General features: G+C 44.0%; 1 protein-coding gene across 1 annotated transcript; it reads left to right on the plus strand.

Annotated features, from left to right (window-relative positions):
* The first annotated feature begins 7,586 nt into the window (after window positions 1–7,586).
* EIF4EBP1 (eukaryotic translation initiation factor 4E binding protein 1) lies at window positions 7,587–22,663 on the plus strand. Its single transcript, XM_083589207.1, has 3 exons — window positions 7,587–7,818; window positions 20,647–20,820; window positions 21,646–22,663. Exons 1-3 carry the CDS (start codon window positions 7,653–7,655, stop codon window positions 21,675–21,677), a joined length of 372 nt encoding a protein of 123 aa, XP_083445333.1. The 5' UTR covers window positions 7,587–7,652; the 3' UTR covers window positions 21,678–22,663.
* The last annotated feature ends 1,551 nt before the right edge of the window (window positions 22,664–24,214 follow it).

Here is a 24,214-nt window from a genome sequence, read left to right on the forward strand (position 1 = left end):
AGATTACACACACACACACACACACACACACACCTGTAGTTCAAACAGCTTTGGACTGACTTCGCCTGGAAAAGTGGCATATACTGTAAATTAAATGAAAAACATTTGTAAATTGTCTTTTTTAAAAAATAAATAAAAATAGCAGCATTTGTTTCATGGTTAAGATCAAGTTCAGGAGAAATGGCAAGCTGAAGTGATACCTTCAGGACTTCTTGAAATCTTGTGAGCATGAGAGTTTGCTGTGGCTCATTCTTGTAACACCAAACCATGGTTTATCGTGACATCTGGATGCAGCCTACTCCCTCAAGTCCCATTGAACCAGTGCCAGAACTTCCACCAAGGGATGATTCTTGATTTCACTCAGGAACAATGCACTGTGATCACAGCATGTACTAACCAAGGCCATAGGGCCATCCCTGCTGTTAGGTAGAATGAGGCCATCATCTCAGGAAGCTAATCTGGCGTGTCCTAAAAGGGTGACATTCTCTATATCCCCTCCACAATTATGGAACTTGTTGCCAGTTGGGCACTGCCAGACCACAGCGCTACAGCTGAAGTGTGGGCTTTAGCCCATTGAAGGAACTCCAGTTTTTCATGGAGTGGGTCCAGGTTCAATCCCTGGCATCTCTGAGTAGGGTTGGGAGAGAACCCTGCGGGAAATCCTGGGAGGCCATTGTCAGTTAGTGTGGGCAATGCTGAGCAGGTGGACCGTGTGTCAGACTCAGTGTTAGGCAGCTTCCTATATTCCTACAGGCTTAAGGAATAAGCTATAAGGCAAGGAAGCATGTAGGTAGCATTTTGCCCAATTGCTCAGTCCAAATTATTTTAGATGTGCCTGGCAGTCTTTAAGTTCTGACGGCTCTGGAATGATTCTGTCTCCATAAATCCCACGAAAAGCATGCACAAATAACACTGTTGTTAACAGACTATCATGTGACACCTTTTTGCACAGAGATCTGGACTCCAGCCAAGGTGAAGGCTAGTCAGGAAGACCAGGAGAACTACCAGGAGGACCAGCTGGTGCAAATCAAGACATAAATAATTGGAATATTCACAGTTAGCATTCACAGTCAGGACAATCTGGGGTGTGCAGTGCAATCTTATGCATGTGTACTCAGAATTAAGTCCCACTGAGTTCAATGGGACTTGCTCCCAGGTGAGTCTGCCTTGTGGGCTGAAGCCTGAAGGAATAAGTCCAACTCAGCCCCTATAACCCATTTGCAAGAGACACCAAAAGCGGGGGAGGGGCCTCACTTATAACACAATTTCTTGATTATTCACTATTATAGGGCCATGAGCTTGAATGCAGAAGACTGTCCAAGTAGCATTCACATGGAAGGTCAGCAGAGGGCACCAGCATGCTGTGTAAACACCTCTGGATTCTGAAAAATGAAGATCAGCTTAGAAAAAAATGTTACCAGTTTTTTTTCTTCCACTTCTTTTTTCAGGAATATAAATGATCAATTGCTGTAAAGGTAAAAGGTAAAGGACCCCTAGATGGTTAAGTCCAGTCAAAGGCGACTATGGGGTTGCGGTGCTCATCTCGCTTTCTGGCCCAAGGAGCCAGTGTTTGTCCACAGAAAGTTTTCTGGGTCATGTGGCCAGCATGACTAAACCGCTACTGGTGCACAGAGGACCATGACGAGTGCCAGAGCTCACAGAAATGCTGTTTACCACCCCAGCACAGCGGTACCTATTTATCTACTTGCACTGGTGTGCTTTCAAACTGCTAGGTTGCCATGAGCTGGGACAGAGCAACGGGAGCTCACTCCGTCGTGGGGATTCGAACCGCCAATCTTCTGATCAGCAAGCCCAAGAGGCTCAGTTGTTAGACCACAGCACCACTTGTAATGATCCAGTGCAACTGGATAGGCACTCGTTTCTGCTTCTATAAGCTAATAATTGGGTGAAATTCTTTGCCGTTTTACTTGCTATGGGTGTGATTCCATCGAGGAAAGGCTGGTGCAGGAAATGTGCTACTACAAGTGCCCATCAAGGCCAACTGGTGCAACTTGCAAAAAAACATGTGATTCGCCTCCACAAAAAGCCAGGAAAATATTTTCAAGTTGTTTCAGAACTGGCACTTCACACCACAAAACTGTAATCTTATTAATCCATTTTCTTCACCTCTCTCTTGGCGAGGAGGCACAGAGATCAGGAGAGTATTTCATATGTGGTGATAAAGTTCAAGGATTCTGAGCAGAAATATATTCAATGAAATAAGTCTCTTTACAAAACAGACAGTTCACAGTTCAGTTCAGTTCAGCGCAGCACAGCTTTGCCGACTGTCTTCCATGGGGAACAAAAGGAGCTGCATTCTAAGGAATTAATTACATTTCTATGCATGGCAGCCCATTAGTAGAAACTGGTGGCACAAAACTGGAAAAGCTCGTCAAACATGCAACTTTCTCCATGGAGACAAAAGGCAAAATGGACAGCAGCATTAAGGGCAAAACTTACAAAATATATGAAAGCTTTAAATGGAACTCAAGACGCCAACAATTTTATGGAAATAGACTGTCCTTTTTTTACTTTCTTGTCTGGCAATCCACACAAATTGCACCATCTATGCAGTGCAATGTACATTGTTAAATACCCGAGCTTTTAATCAGTGTGTGGTTGAAGACTGTACTGTTTTTGATACGTATTTCTGCTGATGTACTAGCATAATCTAAAACTTCCCCTTGTAAAATTGAATATCAAAATAAATTTAGAAATGAGAGAGAGAGAGTGAGAGTTTTCACACTTTAATGCTACATCTGCATGTCCCAGTGGATAACCAATCAGAAAAGCAGAAATATACCAATGTGCATGTTGGATAGATAGCTGCAGCCATATATGCGATAATGAAGCAAAATATGCAATTCGTGCTGATGTTATTTCACAGTCGTCAGCATCATAATGCTTCTAAAGAACTATTTTGACTATATTTCCTGTTCCAATAATAAACAGACCTTCTGCAAGAATAAAAATAAAATAAGTACGCAAGAACCATTGCCACTGAAAATGTCAGGACATTTCCCAACAGCGAATGACAGTGACAGATCCTTTTGAGTTGACACACTGCTTAGGCAGCTTCCTCTTCCCTTCCCTATTAGTGACATTTTACCCAGTGGCAGTTTACACCCAAGTTGGCAGAAAGAGGCAGAGCAGAGAATGAGGCTAGTGGAGTCACAGAGATATAACAATTACCTTTCAGATATGAATGCAAACATGTGGCCCTGCTTTCATCAGCCAACTGATGTGCCAAAGGCACAGTGGGGCACACCTACAGATGGCTAGGCATGGACCACAGTGGATTCAGAGCCTTTAGGTGGTCTTGCTGACCACCCACTTCAATTCATCCCCTAGGCAATAAATCTCTTTCTTTCTTTCTTTTTTTAGGTTAACATTGCCCAGCTATTAGGAACAGCAGAGAGAACGTCATTCACAGAAACATCGAGTCAGCCAAACTGTAAGTTTGCGCTGGTACCCTGAATACCCTTTGCACAGCAATGGAGCATGCACATGCATATCTCAGTGGAAAGAGAGTTTGTGTCATGTTCATGAAGCAGATACAACCACATGCATATTACTTTGCATATTTACAGTGCGATCTGGTGAACGTTTCCTTGGAGCTACAGTAAGTCCCATTGTGTTCAGTGGGACTCGTTCACTCCTAAATGTGTTTGGACGCCGCAGCATTAAGCTTGCCAACTGCCATAATGAAGATCTTCTTTTATACCACCCAAGCTAAGAACATACATTTCTTACCAGTGTTGCCAACTTTCTTTTCTTTTTTAACCATCCCTGTTCATCTGCCTTTAACTATAGCCTGGCACACAGAAATTAGAAATTAAGCCAGGAAACATTCCTCAGCCAGTAAACAAAACTTTGTTACTCCCATTTTCTGCACCTCAATTGTCTGTTTTTACTTATCATTGCATGCATATCACAGCTTTCCTCCAAGGAGTTCAAGGTGAGCATGGTTCTCCTCTCCACAACAACCCTGCAAGGGAGGTTAAGCTGAGAGACTGTGACTGGCCTAGTCTGGAAGTAAGCTTCCAGACTAAGTGGGGAATTTGAACTAGGGTGTTCCAGGTCCTTTTCCAACAGTCCAGCCACTACAGCACACTGGTTTTCTTGATGTTAAGAGCCAAGGGTACTAAAAAGGGAAACAAAAGACTAGTCCCAACACCAGCAGTTAGCCAGTTTGAGCACTGGCTGAAGGTCCCAGAGACTTGGAAGGGCTCTTCATGGAACCAACCCAGCTGAGATTCACTGCCCTCCTCACCAGGCCCTTAGATGCTGCAACAAACTCCCCGCCTCCATATAAATACATTTCTAACCACCACAGGCTATCTTTTGGGTTTTGTGTGAGGCAATTCTTAGATACTTGGAAACTCAGGCAAAAGCAGAACAAATAAGAAAAAAATATTTTACAGAACAAAGTAGATAAAACAAAGGATGTTATCAGGAAGTAATGTTCTTTCGGGAAACGGTTAACTTATTAATAATTATACTAAAACTAATGGATGTTACAGGCTTCTAAACAAGGTAGTAAATGCATAGCTTCTTTCAAACTTCAGTTGCTTAAATTCAGTTATTACACTTCAAATAGTTGTTACAGGTTTCCACACTAAATGGAAAACACTCAGCTTATTTGGAGTTATTTTACTTCAGGTCCTTAACTTAGTTAGATGTTTACAACTTAATACAGTGGTACCTCGGGTTACAGACACTTCAGGTTACAGACGCTTCAGGTTACAGACTCTGCTAACACAGAAATAGTACCTCGGGTTAAGAACTTTGCTTCGGGATGAAAACAGAAATCGTGCAGCAGCGGCGCAGCAGCAGCAAGAGGCCTCATTAGCTAAAGTGGTACCTCAGGTTAAGAACAGTTTCAGGTTAAGAACAGACCTCCAGAACAAATTAAGTTCTTAACCCGAGGTACCACTGTACTTTGGTTCTTAAACAAGGTGGTACTTTCTGTCAGTTACCCAATTACACTCCTGAGGTATTTCCAAATAGTATAACAGACCCAAGGGATCACCACACCCCTCTTAACTGGTTTGGGTCTTGGGACTCTTCTCTTTCTAGGTACATGAGAGGTACCCAAACACCCCATACTTCTTGACATAACACATAGTTAAATGGTGGCATTTGCTCCTCCCACAAGAAGCAGCGACAGGCACCAACTTGGATGGCTTCAAAAGAGGATTTGACAAATTCATAAAAGCTAAAGCTAACAGTGGCGACTAACAGCTTCTACATTCTTAATGTTTGAATGTGAAGGCTACTGCAGGATTGGGGAACATGTGACTCTCCAGATGTTTTGGGACTGTAACTCCCATCCATCCTGACCACTGGCTGTGCCAGCTGGGGCTGATGGGAGATGAAGTCCAAAAGTATCTGGAAGGCCCCAGGTTCCCCACCTCTGCACTAGTGAGCCAACCCTACACTATATTTCCTCCATTCTTGGCTCTTCTTGTGTCAGAGAAACTTGGGGAATGGCCACAAGTAAGGATTTGATTCTTCCACACACCCTCGATCGTCACCACAACAGGTGAAGTTTGACACAATGGCAAGGTCACACAGAGACCAAAGAATGGGAGATGGAGGGGGGGAAGAGGTGGAGCAAAAGAGCGGCGAGAAGAAGGGGAAGCTGCAAAATTTGACACTGCATGGGGTTCACAAGTGGTTCCAAAGGCCACCCAAACATTTCTTAGGAGAACACAGGGAAGGTGAGCTGGGCCACAAGGGGACGGAACAGACCAAAGACCTGGAACAAAGAAGCAGCAATAAGAGAATGAGATGAATTGGGGGGGGGCCTTTGGTGCAGGGGAGGGGCAGGAGAATGGAAATGTCTAAAAACTTGAAAGAAAGGAGATATCGCGAGGGACATGGAGGAATGCATTACCAAAAAATGAGAGCAGTAGAGGACTCAGATGTGCATAATTTTTTTGTTATCCTTTGAAGGAGAACTACCTGAAAATGATTCACAGGTGGTATTTAACTCTGAGTAGGCTTGCTAAGATGCGTAAGTCCGAATCAGATAAGTCCTGGAGATTCAAAGAGGCAGAGGAAATGTTTTTTCATAAGCGGTGGACTTGTAAAAGGGTAAAAGAGTATTAATAATAATAATAAATTTTATTTATACCCCGCCCTCCCCAGCCAAGACCGGGCTCAGGGCGACTAACAACCGATAATAAAAACAAGTTGATTGAAATACAACTTAAAAACAAGATTAAAATACAATATTAAAACATTAAAATGCATTATTGAGAAATAATCCATAATGAATTGGGGGGAAAAGTCTAAAAGTACTTTCCAAAAAACAACAACCAGAGTCTTTTCTGTTGGGGATAATTCAGACTGAAATTCCCATGTGTCAAAAAAGGTCATTTGTGTATGTTATTACTGCGGCTCGTGTTTTGTTAGCCCAAAAATGGAAAACGAGAGAGGTCCCAACCAAAGAAGAATGGCAACGTACCGGTAAGTTGACAGAATATGCACAACTTGCAGACTTAACATTTAGAATAAGAGAACAAGAAGAAGGTATGTTTAAAGAAGACTGGAAAACGTTTATTGAATATATGGGAAATAATTGTGTACAGCTGAAAACGCTGGCAACATTAAGATAACAGTGGAAGATTAGCAGATGAAGATGATGGACTTTTCGGAGCTAGCCAACCTGACTGGAAGAGTCCACGACTAGAAGGAGGAGGAGTACCAGGAAGAATGGATAAAATTTAAAGACTATTTAGCTAAATACGTTAAAATAACCTAATTGGAAAAGCTTGCAAATACGAGATAGGCTTAGGATTTAAATATGTAAGGATAGGAATTAAGATGTTTAAAGCCAGATCAGAAGGAATGAAAGATGTTAAGTGATCAAGAAAACTTTTCTCTGAGAAGATCGATTTCGGAAAACTGTTAAAATGATATATAATGAAATTCAACCGGGGGGATTTGAGGAAGTCACTTAACAATGTTACCAAGATTGGTTTAATTATAAATAGGATGTATGTGTGTTTGTTTGTTTTAATTTTTTTGGAAAATTAATTTAAAAATTTGAATAATAATAATAATAATTTTTTAAAAGTTGCACGCTGGGAGCCAGAGGCGGGTCCTGAGTCTATGCCAGTTTGAGACCATTCTGGTGCAAACGACACCGTGCCAGGTGAGCAACGGCGCTCCCAGTGCCCTTCCCTCCCTGGAGGACTACGCTTCCCGCCGTGCTTTGCGCGGCGCCGTAAACAAAGGGGCGGGACCAGAGGCCGCTCCCTGTTGCTTTCCCTCCCTGAGGACTACGCTTCCCGCCGTGACGTACGGCAAAGGGGCGGGGGCCGGCGGCCGCTCCCTGCGTCCCTCCGCCCCTGAGGACTACGCTTCCCGCCGTGCTTTGCGCGGCGCCGTAAACAAAGGGGCGGGACCAGAGGCCGCTCCCTGTGGCTTTCCCTCCCTGAGGACTACGCTTCCCGCCGTGACGCAGGGCAAAGGGGCGGGGGCCGGCGGCCGCTCCCTGCGTCCCTCCGCCCCTGAGGACTACGCTTCCCGCCGTGCTTTGCGCGGCGCCGTAAGCCAAGTGGGCGTGGCTGTGTGGGGCGCTGGGACCGAGCGGGAGAGCGAGCGCCTGGTCGCGCGTCTTCTGGTCCGCGAGCGCCTCCGCCATGTCCGCCGCCAGCTGCTGCCGCCCTCACCCGCCTCAGGGGCCGACGCTGGGCAGGGACATCCCCGGCCCCGCCAAGCGGCTGATCCTGCCCGACGGAGCCGCGCTGCCTCCCGGCGACTACAGCACCACGCCCGGCGGAACCCTCTTCGGGACCACGCCGGGCGGTGAGCGGCCGAGGGGAGGGAGGGAGGGAGGGAGCGCCCCTGAGCATGTGCAGAGCGCCCCTGAGCAACCCCCGCGGCGGACTCCCCTCCGCCCACCCCCTCAGTTCCAGTGGGAAGCAGCTCTGGAGTGCCTCTGGGCATGTGCAGAGTCTCGTCCCCAGGGAGGGCTCGGTGTGGCGGTCCCCCTTCAGACCAAGCTCTAGTAGTGCCTCTAAACATGTGCAGAGTGACAGCTGCGGGCGGGTAAGCAGGCGGCTTGATCAGAGGGAAGCAAGAGCACCTCTGAGCATCCTTACCAGTGTGAGCTCTTGAGGGAAGTGGGGTGGTGGGAAAGGATTGGGGGCCGAGACTCCCCTGCCACTCCACATCCTTTTTGCAGTAAGCCCTGGGATCCCCAGGGCATCCTCGGAGGGGCAGGGTCTGTTCCTGGGAAAGAACTGGAGAATAGGTGTGGATAATATGAAGGTGAACTTGAGCCAGACCTGGTTCATCCCCCTCTTTTTAATAGCACATAAGTAATATTTAAGGGGGGGCAGAGAGAAAGAGGGAGACAAGATTTCCTTGGTCACTTAGATGCATGAAGTGTGATTCTCAGTTAACAGATTGGCCAGTGAGTATAGGGAGCCAGAGGATGCAAAAGCCATGAAATTCAGAGTGCTGCATTAACCACAGCACTAAGGGCCAAACGGTTCCTTACGTGGGGAGAAATGATTGAATATGCTGTTGTCCTTTTGCTAAGATTACACACACGTGGCATTTGCCTGTTGGAAATCAACCATTCCCTGAAACGATGAACTTAGTGCCAACAGTAGATGGAGGATCCTGGGTTGTGGGGATTTTGGGGAAGGGGACAGTAGTTATGGTCAGGCTTGAGTCATGATACTGCCTGTTTTAGAATGATAATAACCAATTAGGTGCTCCTTTGCTGCCCTGAGTTCTTAGGAATACATATTGAATTTGGAAGGTGGGCAGGGGAAGATAGTGTATAATTCTGTTAATTTGAGGTAGTGGAACTAATTACCTAACACAAGAGAGCAAGCCTAAAACATCAGAAGTGATCTTTATTGTGTGGAGAAATGTTTTGTCTTTATGCTGTGAAACAAGTCTTTGGTTTAAAAGCTTTCTGTCCTTGGCTTCAGTGCAGAAAACTGCACAAATGGCTGAAGCCAAAACAACTGATTGCAAACGGTGCAGATTAAGCCTGGTTGGTGCGTGCCTTCAAAGAGGCTTTGTGTTTAGGGGCAGAGAATGGGTACCCCGAGGTTGGGGAGTGGGGAGGGACTGCCGGAGAATACGAGACTGGAACATATTTGTTCTTTGGAAGTATATGGGCTAGGGATCATGTGCATAGTTCAGGCGACTCTCAATTTACAGGGATCATGCAGCACTCCATGCAGATTATTAGGCTTTTTGCCACCCCTGATGTTGAGAACAAAGTAGTGAATTTCTTAGATGCTAGGAAATGCACTTAGGTGCGGAATTTAACTTGGAGTGACTTAAGGCTCCGGTGAAAATGCCTGAACACAGGGCACATAATTTGGCATTGTGTTTCATATTGGGGGCTTGCTCAAGACCATGCACTGAAAGTAGAAGAGCTACATCTCGAAATAATAAGGATGGAACAGCTGAGGCAGCACTTATTTGTCTGAACTAGCACTATGATTCAGTTAAAGACTGTTTCTGCCTTCTCTGTGTTTACTGTTATGTCAGACAGTAGTAAATCTCTTGAAAAGAATGAGACTTTCTGGAGCTGGGTGATGGCTGAGCAGGGCATGATTTGTGGAATTACGTATACGGGTCTGTCAGAAAAAAGGCTGTTGCTTTCTGTCAGGCATGAGACAGTTGATATTAAATGATTATATTGGCATTAGCGGAGTCCTGGAGGCTCAAGTGTATTTGTTTGCTTAGGCTGCAATCCTAATACCATGGAATACCTGTGGAATTCAATGGGACTTACTTCTGAGTAGACGTTGTTAGAATGCCAGCCTTAAGTCGCCTAGCACAGTGCAGAGGACTTAAATTCCAGTTTATAAAACAGCATACAAAATTGTGAACAGCAAATTATGTTTGCCTGCATAAAGGACGGCCATAGTCCTCTAAGCTGTCATGTGTATAACTTTTCCCAGAGTTCATCTGTGTACAATGGTTTAATCAAAGGCTGCCGAACCCCCCCCCCCAGAATGATAAGAATAAAAGATAATGAGCAGCCTTCAGTCCATTGCCCCTACCAATTTATTAACATTGCTGAGCAGATGCCCACAGCAATAACTGTTCATAAATTACTGGAAGTAAAAAATACAGAGATCCTTCCAGCGTGGAGAACATTCTGTTATAAGCGCCGATGTAGTAATTCTAATGGGTTGTTTTTGAATAAAAACTGTTCAGTAGCTTTATTGTTGTATCAGTCCAAGAGAATGAGCCGTGCTGAGGAATGCTAGTAATTTCTTTTATTTGACTAATATCCATCTGTGTGCAAACTTCTCTGGTTCCCCATGCAGAAGTGTTGCCAGGCTTTAAAATCTGTACGCTGTTGTCAACTAAAAGCAATTGTTGCTTTTTTTATAGATTGTTTGAACCGAGTTAAACTGTGGCAGACATGCAAAGGCAAAATTTAATTCTTTGGGCATGTCCTTTTCTGTCTGAAAGTCTTACTGTTGATATGAGTAGTTGAGGACCAGAGGATAAAGTACTGGTAGCTAGAATAGCCTTGTGTACCTGAAAATGTAATCAACTGGTGAAGCTTCCTGCATCCCTGTAGCTCAGTGTTTCCCAAACTTGGGTCCCCAGCTGTTTTTTGGACTACAGTTCCCATCATCCCTGACCATTGCTCCTCCTAGCTAGATATGGTGGGCATTGGAGTCCGAAAACAGCTGAAGGCCCAAATTTGGGAAACCCTGCTATAGCTCATAGAGAACTTGTGGCTCTCAAGATGTTGTTGGACCCCAGCTCCCATCAGTCCCAGCCAGAGGGGCCAACGGACAGGAATTGTGGGAGTTGTAGGCCAACATGGACAGCCACATGTTCCCTATCCTTGCTTTAGCTCTTTTATGCAAAACTTGGCAGGAAGCAGTGCCTGAGAAAATACAGTATGGTACACCCAAGTTTGGTTGCCCCACACCTGCTAAGCACACAGGTCAAGGAATGGTGTGAGATACGCACAGGTGCCGTGGCCTTGCAAGAATCAGCAAGCTGAATCCGCGCACCAGGGACATGGGGCGTGGAAGAGGCATGCCTGGCTTTGTTTGTTTTTGTGTGAAGCATGATTCCTTGGCAGCCACCCAGATTGCTTCATAACATTAACTGTTTTGTAGCGTGTAGCAACGCACAAATATAATGGAGCAGGTATCTTGCAAAGAACAGAAGTGGTTTGCTTAGTGAACAGTGTAAAAGCTTCCGTGACGGTTCATGGAAGGCTCCAGACTGTGCATAAACTTCCTGGGTGTTAGCATTGCTTACAGTGTTTAACTTGTTGGAAATGTGTTTAAACAGTCTTGTCGCTCTAGATTAAAAGGTTGTTGTGGACCAGAAAGCACATTGTTGTGTCATAGTAGTAGAGACCACTTTGTCAGAGGCACAAACTATTACCCCTTGGTTGGCAGGCTGTACACTCCTCTTAGGCATAGAGGGGGAAAATAGTAAGCACTGGGTCAAAAAATATGAGATACGGGTACAGTTCATGACATTTCTAATCAAAATTCAAATATATGCAAATTCAGGGCAGGGTGATGCTTCATGCAACCGACTAAGTGGGCTGTATTGGACACAATCTTATGCCGCAATGACCTTATGCATCTGTTACTCTTTAGGTCAGGCATCCCCAAACTCGCCCCTCCAGTTGTTTTGGAACTACAATTCCCATCATCCCTGACCACGGGTCCTGTTAGCTAGGGATGATGGGAGTTGTAGTCCCAAAACACCTGGAGGGCCGAGTTTGGGGGTGCCTGTTTTAGGTGCTACAAAATGCATAGCTATTCTTCTGGAGTTTGTCAGCTGGGAATTAAACATACTTAAAAAGTTATTGCTGTCTGCTAATTAGTAGAAACCTGAAGAGAGAGCCTTAGGTTCTCTGCTCAGAGTCAGAAGTCCTAGAACCTAGAATATTTTACTGCACCGCTATAATTTTACTTTATTTAAAGCCTTTGTACCCTGTTTTTCTGCAGAAAATCCTCACAGAGTGGCTTATGGGTCAATAAAAAAACAGGACAGTCTCTGCCCTTGTGTTTGCAGTCTAAAAAAACACAACAAAAAGGCAGAAGGAATGGGGGGGAGGGAAGAGAAGAAAGTAAACTCAGGCACTGGTTTTTAAAGTTGGAGGGTTCTTAGAACAATTAGTTGCCATAGAAACAATTCAGTTACCTGCTGCAAGGTAAGAGTTGAGGGAGAGCCAAAGGCACCTGGTGTCTCCAAACACCATATGGAATAGTTCTGCTTCCTTTCTCTCCCTCTGCAACAGAATGGCTGCTGTTAAGTGACAGATACTTCACGTTAGTACCAAATTATTTTTGTCTACCTTTTATAGTGTCAGGTTAGATAAGATGCCCAGTGAGGTCATGAAGTATGCTCTTGATTTAATCAGTGCTATGCGGATTATTATTATTTGAGACTAAATGCACAATTGTTTCATTTTTTACTTAAGTATTTGACTTGAACTTAACTAGTCTTTAAAGTTAATAACTCTGCAGCCTCTTAACAAATCTGTCATTTTCTTGTAGTGTAATCCTTCCCATATTCGTCTAGCACAGTAAGTTCAATGGCACTCGCTCTGTAGCAATTGTGCGTGAGCTTGCATCATTAGCAGCTCAGCTGTATTTCAGCAGACGGCGACAGTGCTGTCTTCTGTCTATGAGAAACTCAGTTGCTTCGTGCACTGTGGATTCCATCATGGAAAGCACTTTGGAAATTGCTATACACAAAGGCTATCCATCTTGGTTGCCTGGATGTGACTCTTATTCCCTTCAGGTGACCAGGTTTATGGTTATTTAGAAGCCTGGAGGCAGAAGGCAATGCAGTTGTACCTTGGAAGTCGAACAGGATCCATTCCAGAAGTCCGTTCGACTTACAAAATGTTCGAAAACTGAAGTCGCAGAAGCCCGGTTAGACGTTTGGGTTCCAAAAGAACGTTCACAAACTGGAACAATCACTTCCAGGTTTGGTACATTTGGAAGCCAAAACATTCAAGTTCCAGGGTGTTTGGGATCCAAGGTACGACTGTAAATGTTTGTGGCACATCCAGCAAAGTCAAAGCTGCTCTTCTGGCTACAACGGAACCTCAGGTTATGTACCGTCCTCCTTACAAATTCTTCGGGTAATGAGCTCCGCTAATCCGGAAGTAGGTGCTCCTGGTAGCGAACTTTGCCCCGGGATGCAAGCAGAAGTCGTGTGCCAGCGGCGTGACAGCAGCGGGAGGCCCCATTAGCGAACGCGCTCCTCAGGTTAAGAACGGACCTCCGGAACGAATTAAGTTCATAACCGGAGGTACCACTGTACTTCAAAAGCGTTCTATATCCTAGTTTGCCACAAACAGCAGCACTAAGCCATAGTTTGACTTAACATTGCATGTGAACCTGGACTTGTAGTTTGCCTTTCTCCAAACCAACCATGAGCTGCAGCCAAGAATTGTTCCTCGCTAACTGCACATGGTTTATTTGCGGAAAACACACCATGAGCCTGAGTTTGCACATAATGCTAAGCCAAGCCATCGTTTTGCTCCAGGCAACACAGCAGCAGCAGGACGAGAGGAGGAGCGGCTGCAATTTTTGCTCTGTATAGCCACAACACTTGCTCATTCACGCTTAGTTTTGCATACAAACTGAGCTTTGCCATCTTGTGTGAAGTTTGGCAGCTGGCTACTGATCTGAGGCGTTGACTACAGGGTAAAATGAGTTTTGCTGAGTAATATGTACTGTGAAAGTAGATGAGAGTTACCCTAGTAGTCTCTTGCTTGGCCCTAGTAGCTTTTGCAATTATAAGTTTTTTTAACTGTGTTTATTGTTGTATTTTAAATTGTTGTAACTCGTTCTGGGATCTGAGGGTAAAGAGCAGGTATTAAATTAAAATAATACAGTACAGTCCATGCCTTTACCACAGCAAAAAGACTGATACTGATGAATTGGAAAAATAAAAATGCGTCTCCCTTCTGCGATTGGATTGAAGACTTATACAAACTTGCAACGTATGAACAATTTGCATATAAACGCAGACTTGCCATGGACAAATTGAATGATATTTGGAATCCATTCTTACAAATAGTGTAATTGGTTAAGATCTTGTGAAGTACAATAACAACCTTGTAAAATAAAAATAAAAATAAAAAATTAAAATAATGCAATACAATGAATTGTCTGCAGTTGCTTCTTGGAGGAAGGTTTGCAGTTGTTATCCTCAAGGAATAGGAACTAGGCATAAAATCAAACCTACATACAAGCTCTGGTTCTAAAATTGAAGTTCTCAAAATCTTATGCCCAGGCATGGCTTGGCATTGGGTGGGAAAACCCTGTGATAGATTACACACTTTTCTCCCTATTCCCTTTGCATGCTTTGCTTTCGACTTGGTGGCAAATGGTAGTCTGCCATTACATCTAAACCCACCAAACCAGCGCCTGGACCCTTCCTAGAATAAGGCCAGAAACCGTTAAACCTAAAAGTGTGTGTTTATGTGAATGCTGCTTGTTTCCTTTGTTAGCTGTGCTGTTGGGGAGTAAGCGCAGGAAAGGCAGAATTCACCTGAAAGCTTTGCTGAGAAAGAGAGGAGAGGTGATGGTCTACTGCAGAGCTTTCCAAACTGTGTGTCACAACATGCTGGTGTGTCGCGCAAACACTCCTGGGGCTGGAAAGGGGTTAGTTTAACCTTTGGTTTGCTAATAAAACTGAATTACCATGTTGCGAAATGATGCATGCCAATGTGAAAAGTTTAGAAAGCTCTCGTCTACTGCAAGGGTGGGGAAGATGTTACACTCCAACCCTGATCAACCCCAACTACAGTGGTACCTCGGGTTAAGAACTTAATTTGTTTCGGAGGTCCATTCTTAACCTGAAACTGTTCTTAACCTGAAGCATCACTTTAGCTAAAGGGGTCTCCTGCCGCCACCGTGTGATTTCTGTTCTCATCCTGAAGCAAAGTACTTAACCCGAGGTACTATTTCTGGGTTAGCGGAGTCAGTAACCTGAAGCATCTGTAACCTGAAGCGTCTAACCCGAGGAACTGCAAATATAAATTGGGAAGTGGAGTGTGGCTGGCCATAGTGCATCTGTTGAGTTGCTTGCAAGTCTTCAGCCAAGTCCAGAAATGTGACCTTGACCAACACTTCTCTCACTCCTCTAAATTGTAACCTGGACAGAGAAAGGGGTTTAGTCACGCCGGTGTCAACAGCTCTGACCTTTGACTTTCTAACCGAGGCTTATAGAGAGTGGGAGAGAGAGAACTGAGAGGGACAAACAGAACAGCTGACCTGATCAAAACTGTTGTTTGTCGATTGCGGCAGAGCTCAGTATGGGGAAGTGAGAACAAGAAGCTGACCTAAGTACGTGGCTCCCTTGATATGTCAGGAAAGGGAGCACGTTGAATTCTGGTTTGTGTAAAGTGTCCAAACGTTTTTCAAAGAGGGCCAGTTTTGAAGGGCCAACCAAAGTCGTTGTCCTTTTTTTAGGGTTGAAGCTGTTGAAGTGTTTTTTAGGATTTTACCCCGGGAAATTAACTGCCACAGGGGCCGGATTACACCGACCAGCGGGCCGGATTAGGCCCCTGAAATGGACTTTGAACATGCCTGGTGTAAACTAATGCTGTAGCAATGTCCTGCCAATGCAGCTATTAGATTCCATGGCTTTAGTTACCTCTGTGACCCCCCAGCTCTGCAGATGTGTTGCACATCAACAGGCCTTGGCCCATCAAAAGTCCAAAATAAATCTTATTGCTGCTGAGCAACAAGTTAGTGGCCGACTGTCCTATTCGTGGCTTGTTTTTAACTGTCTCAGATTGCTGTTGAGAGGCTTGCGAGCATCGAAGGTGTTCCTGCATAAGTGGTAACTGAATGACATGCCTCCTTAGAGCAGAATCTCAGCACATGGCGGTCTCTGGGAAAGGGCAGGTTCAGCTTTTGGCAATCGGTAAAAAATGCTTGAACAACAGCATACAGGGTGAAAGGCTAAAAACTGGGCATGGTGATGGCTGTGCATAACTGCCTGTTCTTGGGCTGAAGTAGCAAAGAGGGGTGTTGAAATGGACAAGTGTTTTCCTCACTGCCACCACACAATGCTAATGGAAATAGGCCCCCAGTGCTTGCTGTGTTGGAAAAGGCCATTGGGTCAGGTCGAGATCTTGTAGATCAGCTTTTCTAATCTGGAGCCCTCCAGCACCTTATGAGTTGTTGTCTGGGACATCTGGGGGGCACCAGGTTGGGAAAGCCCATGGTGCACTGTTCTTGTCAATCAGTGATGTGGAGCCTGTGATTTTCCAGACGTTCTTGGATTCTAGCTCTCGCGAGACCCAGCCACCATGGCCAGTGGTCAGGGAGGATGGCTGGGTCTCATGGGAGTTGGAGTCCAGTAACATTCAGAGGACCACAAGTTCCCCATACCTGTTGTAGAGTGAGAGTTTCAGACTTTAAATCATGGCACACAAGCATCCTTGTGCCATAGGAACATACAAGAGTCACAAAGCAGATTGTGTGAATAGCTTTTGGACACTATTTTTAAAAAATCCTAGTAAATTATATGTGTGGGGTTTATTTGAGCAATTAAAACTATATAAATTTGCACATAAAATGAAAGCAGTTTTAAAGAAGTAAAAGTTTTGTTTTAGGTGTGCATATAATGCACCAGGCTTCTTGTATTTCACATACAAGAGCGAATTCCTCAGAATGGTGTTTGCTTTTCTGCAGTTTTTATAAATATGTTTATTTTAAATGTAGTTGCTTTTTGTTTTTTAAGGTCAAAATATTGGCTTGCTGCTTAAGTATCTAGATTTTGCAGCCCTATTTTTAACTGATGATACAATATATATGTGTGTGTATGTTTTGATAATATGCCATTGTTTAAAAGTCTGAGATCATCCAGTTTGCTACCACTTATTATTGAAAGGGCACCTTCTTCACACATCACAGAGCTAAACTGTTGAGTTCCACAGGAGACAGTGATGGCCACAAACTGGGATGCCTCTAAAAGAGGATTAGACAAATTCATGGAGGATAAAAGCTATCAGTTGCTACTAGCCACAATGGCTAGGTTCTGTCTCTGTTGTTGGAAGCAGTCCATCTCTGCATCCCAGTTGCTAGGAATGGCAGATGCAGAGAGTGTGCTGCTACACTAGGCTCCTGCTTTTGGTTGGCAACTGTGAAAACAGGATGCTGGGCTATTCAGCTCTTAAGCTCTTGAGCCAGTGTGGTGTAGTGGTTAAGAGCGGTAGTCTCGTAATCTGGGGAACTGGGTTCACGTCTCCACTCCTCCACTTGCAGCTGCTGGGTGACCTTGGGCCAGTCACACTTCTTTGAAGTCTCTCCGCCCCACTCATCTCACAGAGTGTTTGTTGTGGGGGAGAAAGGGAAAGGAGAATGTTAGCCGCTTTGAGACTCCTTCGGGTAGTAATAAAGCGGGATATCAAATCCAAACTCTTCTTAAGTTCTTTTATGACCAGGGAGTAATTGGGTGCAGGGGGAGATTCAGAAGGGCAATCCTGTACTTGACTACAGAGAAGTAATCCTGTTGAGTTAAATGGGGCTTACTTCCAAGTACTAAAAAATACTACCTCCATTACTTGGTTTCAGAATTAAATTGTTCAATGAGAAAAGCATATTAGCCCTTCCCTGCAATGCACACACCAGCATGTGCATACAAGCTTATGCAACTGTATATTCATGTAAAAGGGTTCCCTCTTATCATTATATACCTTCAGGGCAGTGTACACTTTGCAGAAAAACAGTCACCACAAATGAGAATTCTCTGTTAAATGAGGGCTGATCTGCAGAGCATCTGCTTTACATAAAGAAAATCCCTGGTTCAATCTCTGACATCTCCAGCCAAAATAACTTGTTAGATTGCCTCCTTCAAACTTGTTTCCCCAGATGTTGGACTACAACTCCCATCATCCCTAGCGACCAGGACCAGTGGTCATTGGTGATGGGAGTTGTAGTCCAACAACATATGGGGACCCAAGTTTGAGAAAGGCTGGGTTAGCAGGTAAATTTGATGGACCCTTGCCTGGTAACCCTGAGACACGCTATCTGGCAGAGTATTTCTTATTTAGTAAAAGCACATGCAAACCACCAGCAAAGCAGTTTTTTACAGCTTAGGCAAAGATGAGGCTGACTTGAGCTATATGTATGAGCTTACATCCCAATCACTTGGCACTGGGGCGGGGGGTGGGTTTCAAGCACAGTTCCAGTGTGGCAGCAGTTGTTCAAAGGGGAAAGGTCAAAAATCCCACCAGGTATGCCCTGTGGAATTTGGCCCTAGAAAACAGCTGAAAACTTAATGGGCTAAATGGGAGGGGGTGCTATTGACCACTTCAAAAATGAAAACATTCAGACATGGCAAAACACAACTTCTGCCAATCCCATTTGTATAATGGCACAAGCCTGTTGTGCTCCCTGTCCCGTATTTGCTTTAGCATACTGGATCTTTAGATATGTGACTTGACTGTAAACTCAGGGATGGAGTCCTCCAGTGAACCCGTTATGAAATGTCCCTGCGGTAACTGGTACACTGACAACACTTCTAGGAAAACTGGTGTTGTTCTGCAAGTGTTCCAACGGCTGGCAGCTGTAATAACTGACAAGGCTTGGCTCCTGGACCTTGATTAACGGCTGTTTAATGTGGGGCGTAGTCTCAACTGGTGACTCTGCCCTTGATCTGCGGATACTAGCCAGATTTCGAAATACTGCTACTGAGTTGGAAGGTTATTTAGCACCAGTTCCTCCATGCTGAGTTTCGAAAAGCCTTTCCTCACCACACATACACATGGAGCCTCTGTTTTGTTTGAAGAGGTCTGTTTCGTTCGGCTCAGTGTATTGCAGAAGTGACATTTATTTTGTTTATAGGCCTCCTTTCTTCCAAATAGACTGCAAGGTTCACCCTCCCATTTCATGCTCACAACAGCCCTTTGAGGTAGGTTAAGCTGAGATCCACTGATCTTCATGGCTGAATTGGCTTTTGAACCCAGCTCTCCCAGGACCTAGCCCACACACTATGCTTTGAGCAGGCTAAAGCAGACACATGGTGCTTTATAATGTTCGGAGCACTTCGTGTTCATTACATCAATAATCCTTGCAACAGCGCTGCAAAGTACGGCAGTATTTTCCTGGCAAGTGAAACTTGCAACAAAGCATTGCATTATATCCTATCACCTATTGTATGTCCTGCTTCCCAGGGTCATCTGTTTGACAGCTGAGAACAGGATCCAGCAGGGCTTCCCTTACTTCCTTATCCTTATCCCCAAATGGGATGTTCAGGGTAGCCAGTCTCTATCCCACTTCTCTGTTTTTCTTCTCCAGCTGACTGTCAACATTCCATAGCTACTGAGCACACTCAGGCCTCAATTTTTGGAGGGTTGCACCCCCTTAATAGTCTAAAATTCTTGGCTCTCACAGCCTGCAGTTCACAAGAGGAGCAGGATGCAGTTTGCCTAAAGTCCACTGAGTAGGTTTCTGGCTGAGAGCATTTCTGGCATGTTGAATGCAAATTTGTGTAATAAAACCCTGGTGATCTTTTTTATTATTTTAGTAAAGGGGAAATCTGCTTCAGTGGGGGGGGGGGGTGATTTTTGAATGGAGAAGCGAGAAGGCAGAAAAGACGCTGAGTTTCCCCTGCTCCAATTGCTTCAACTCCTGCCTGTCGTCTTCGCCTTTATTCACTTATTTGGAGTGTAGCTAGGACCAAAGTGAGACTTGAATTGGGCTCTTCAAGGCTCACACTTACAATTGTTGCACCAACTGTTGCTAGGTATTGACAGTCAATCAAGAAAAAAGATTTCATTGACTGATGGTGGCTTTTGGAGAGTGTGTTTTGTTCTTTAAAACTGTATTTGGGGTCGTCTTTCTTCCATCCAATCCTGAGTACATGTTTTGAGATTTGGCTGCTGTTTATAGATATGCTTCCTTTTAATTCTCTCTGGAAGCAACTGCCATCTCTACCACATGGCAGAACATAAACATTTAATTGCATTTGTGTCAGTGTCAGGGATGGGGGAAAGATCCCATTTGCACCATACGAATCAGCCAACTTATTGGATATATTTATTCATTTTTTAACTCAAATCATGACTTCACATTGGCAACTGACCCCTCTGTTAAATGCCACTAACCTGTCAAAGGGTGAAGGCAGAACTCTGATAATGCCCCATGCCAGCTTGAATAGAGTTTGTGTAGAAACTAACATACTGTACAAAGGGATATTTTACATTTGTTGTTCTGCCCACTTTTACCTCTGGATCAGAGGCCCCCAGAAGGGAAAGTGGCCCTCCTTCTGAAAAAGGTTCCCTGTAATTGATTTTGAATTGATTTTAAAATGAATTGATTTTAGAATGTTGTATTACTTTTATTGTTGTTAGCCGCTCTGAGCCTGGCTTTGGCTGGGGAGGGTGGGATATAAATAAAAATTTTTTTACTATTATTATTAATGCCCATATAAGCAATGGTTTTGAACATGGTGGGCCAAAATAGGTGCTTGAGAGGAGAGTGATGCCGTGAAATGCAAGAGTGTAGTATAGCCTATAGCACTTGGATGATGAACACACTTTAACATGCCTACCCCTCTGGAATTTGTTTCCAGACCAAAAAGTCCTTCCTTACCTCCTCCCCGGGATGAAAGCAGTGATTTGTGGGTGTCTCTCTTTCCTAGGTACACGCATTATATACGACCGCAAATTTTTAATGGAGTGTCGGAATTCTCCAGTTGCCAAAACACCACCTTGTGACCTTCCAGACATTCCAGGTGTTACAAGCCCAGCTGTCGAAATCCTTGGGACCGAGACCAATCTCATCCATGCTGAGGAGGAGAAGCAACCAGGCTTAGGTGAGTGATCTGTTGCTGTGTCATAAAGTGCCATCATTTTAATCACAGGTTGCACTGATCTTACCCAGCAGCCAGTCATGGTGGTCCATCAGGAGCGCCATAAACCCTGTGTGTTGTTGCCTGCCTAGGATTGCAAAATAAGAGAATGAGGGAGACCCAGGCCTAGGTGAGCACCTGGAATCCAAGGGCAAGTGCAAAGTTCTCAGAGCTCCAGTGGAAGCCCCAAATATGTGGTCAGTGGACTGTGTTGAGTGAGCCAAGTGGTTCTCAAACTGTGCATTAAAATGAGATGGAGGTGTTAAAATGTGTGAGAGCAGGGGTAGCAAATGCGGTACATTCTAGGAATTGTTACACTACAACTCTCATTATCCCAGGCAAGCAGGACCAACAGTCAGGGATGAAGGGAAGCTGTAGTCCAGCAAATCGAGATGAGAACTGGTAAAGCTGCCTGGAAATGCAAAGGTTAAGGGTACCTTGCAAGGTTGCTTTCCCTTAGCACAACATTGCTCAAGCCAAATGAATATCAGCTTTTGAGAGAACACATTGTTCTCCATTGGCAGGCAAAGAACATTGAAAACTTTTTCTACCACCTGACCATCCTTATCAAAGGTGGCAATGCCATTTGTTTGTTCATAGTCACGCTGAAAATATTAAATGGATTAAAGGCTGCCAACCTTTGAAGTCATTGCTTTTTCCAGCTGTCTCAAGGAACACATTGTGTCCAGAACTAGGTGCCTTAAATCTTTGGACACTTAAGCAGTAGGCAACATCAAGTTACTATATGCAAAACATGGACTTCATCAGCGATTTCTTTTTCTTTTGCAGGTGAGGAAGCCCAGTTTGACATGGATATCTGAAAACCTGCCCCCTGAAGTATATATCTATGCATATAGATAGATACACTTTTCCAGTGAAGACGCGAAATCGGTGATGCTTCCAAAACAAGTGGGGCTCGTAGAATAGCCCACGCTTTGCAAAGCTTTCCAAGATGGAAGGTCCATTAATTATTACTACTTTTCTGGGAGGAAGAGGAGATTTCCTGTTACATAAGGACTGAAAACACTTGGCAGAGCCTCTCTGTGTTGGTGGGGGGAAGGTGGCCAGTGAGGAGCATTGGCATGGAGAGGTGGAACGCTCTGTGCAATTCTGGCCCTTGCGTTCCAGTGCCTTTGTTCGTGAATGTCTCTGCTGCCAAGCAAAGCATTGGATGCAAGAGCAGATATAAAATTATGCCGGATCTAGGGGATTAATACAGTGGTGGGTCACTCTTCCAATCATATCACTTGTCTATGCAACGTGCTCTACAATTGTTATCTCATCACTGTTCACAAGAAATGAGATCAACGGATGCGGTGCACAAATTAGTTGTTTCTGTAAATTGACAGAACAACATTCTGCCTTAAGCTTTTTTTCAGCACAAGCACCAGTCCAGCACTGGTATCTTGATAAACTTCTACAAATAGAGTGGAAAAAGAGAGAGCCATGCTTGTTAAATCGGTTTTCCTGTTGTCTTATCTGTAGCAGCTTTTCCTAGTACCATACAAATTAATGCCATGCTGAAATTAATTAGACATTATCAGCAGGTTCTGGTCAATTTCACTCTGGTAGAAACACTTCTTTTAAAAAAAAAATATCCTGAATGTGTTGGAGAGAGCAAGATCACTCGCTTCAAAGAGAAGTGGATTTTCAAAAACTATTGGAATGAGAAAGTATTGCTGTGGGAAAGTGGGTAGCCTGCTATCTTTCTTACTTTTTAAAGGGCTGCATACACATTCATGGAAATCTGTACACATTATTCACTGTACTTTAAAAATAAAGAAATAAAACTTTACAATTGCTCTAAGCTTTGGAGGATATGGTTTCCCATTATTAGTAATGTTGCACAAACTATCCAATCCAATGGGCGCCTGGGCTAATCATACAATGTCAAAGAACACATAAGAGCCTTTTCTAAATTGGTGCCCTCCAGATGCTGTGGACCACCGTTCCCATCAGCCCAGGCCAGTGCTTGGGAATTGTGAGAGGTGTCATCTGTCAGCATCTGGAGGGTAACAGGATCATAGATAGTAGATCATAGAATTGTTAAGTTGGAAGGGATCATCAAGATCGTCTATGCAATGCAGGAATATTTTCCCCAGTGTTAGAAACTGAGATATGAAAGCTAAGAGCTACAGTAAATGGCACCTTAAACCCAGGTTATGGGCGCAACAACAGAATGTCTGGGTTCACTTTTCTTTATAGAACAGGAAAACAAAGCAGAAAATGAATGAACTCAACTAAAATATTATGTTCATTTTTCACATGGTCTAGTCCTTCCTCTGCCCGCCCCCCCCTAATATTCTTAAGAGGGTCTCTTCTTCAGTCTTCAGAGAGTAGCTGGAAGTGGGGAGACAGAAAAAGGTCCACCTTTCCTTCCACTGCAGTTTTAATCTGAAATCTTCGCCGCAGTGCTCAGAAACTGCTCGTGCTAATGAAATTCCCTGTCCCAAAATGCACCTAGAACAATGGGAGTTTCAAACACTGCTTTTGCCCAATGTGGTTCCCCATCCCTGAATTAGAATATATCAATCTTTCCTTGGAAAATGTAGAAGTTTCACACACACGCACACTACACTATAAATGGCACAATTCTATAAGCCATTTTTAAAAATGATTCTGCTACCATAGATTGTGTTTCCTGTAACTGATGAGAGATGGAATTTTAGTGATCTGGTTTTTTCTTTGTTAAAAGCAAAAATGGAGAGAGTCTAATAAAGAGATTTCAAGGAGTTTAGAAAGGCTAATCTGCTAATGGCATAAAAAGCAACAGTTGACAAAACTTTCAGATATATATATATATGTACAGTGCTTTTTTCTGGGGGGATGCAAGGGTACGCATACCCCTAAACATTTTGTGAATCTAAGTTTGGCCTCACTGAGGGGCAGTATTTCAATATGAGCAGGAAAATGTACCCCTAAACATTTTTTTAGAAAAAGAGCAGTGTATGTGTGTGTGTTTTAGGTGAGCTATCTGCCTTTGTGCATTCTCTTGTGAAAATGTCCTGAATTTCAGTTGCCTAAAGGGCAGATTGAAACCTTCCAACGTGTTAACACTTGAATAGCTATCAAGACAATAGAGTAAGATGCTATTTGTAAATGAGTGTGAAGAAGTTAGCAGCAAAATCCTGGATGGTTCTGTTAGTTTAGGGAAGCTTTTAATGTTTAACAGACCACTGTATTTTAATATTTTGTTGGAAGCCGCCCAGAGTGGCTGGGGAAACCCAGCCAGATGGGTGGGGTATAAATAAATTTAAATTATTTATTTATTTATTTAACGTATATTCTGCCCTTTGTCCAAGACTCCAGTGCAGCTGCAACAATAAAATATTAGCATCAATCTCAATAAAGACAGGCA

The sequence above is a fragment of the Podarcis filfolensis genome, assembly GCF_964270895.1.
Source record: "Podarcis filfolensis genome assembly, chromosome: 15".
NCBI classification, from domain to species: domain Eukaryota; kingdom Metazoa; phylum Chordata; class Lepidosauria; order Squamata; family Lacertidae; genus Podarcis; species Podarcis filfolensis.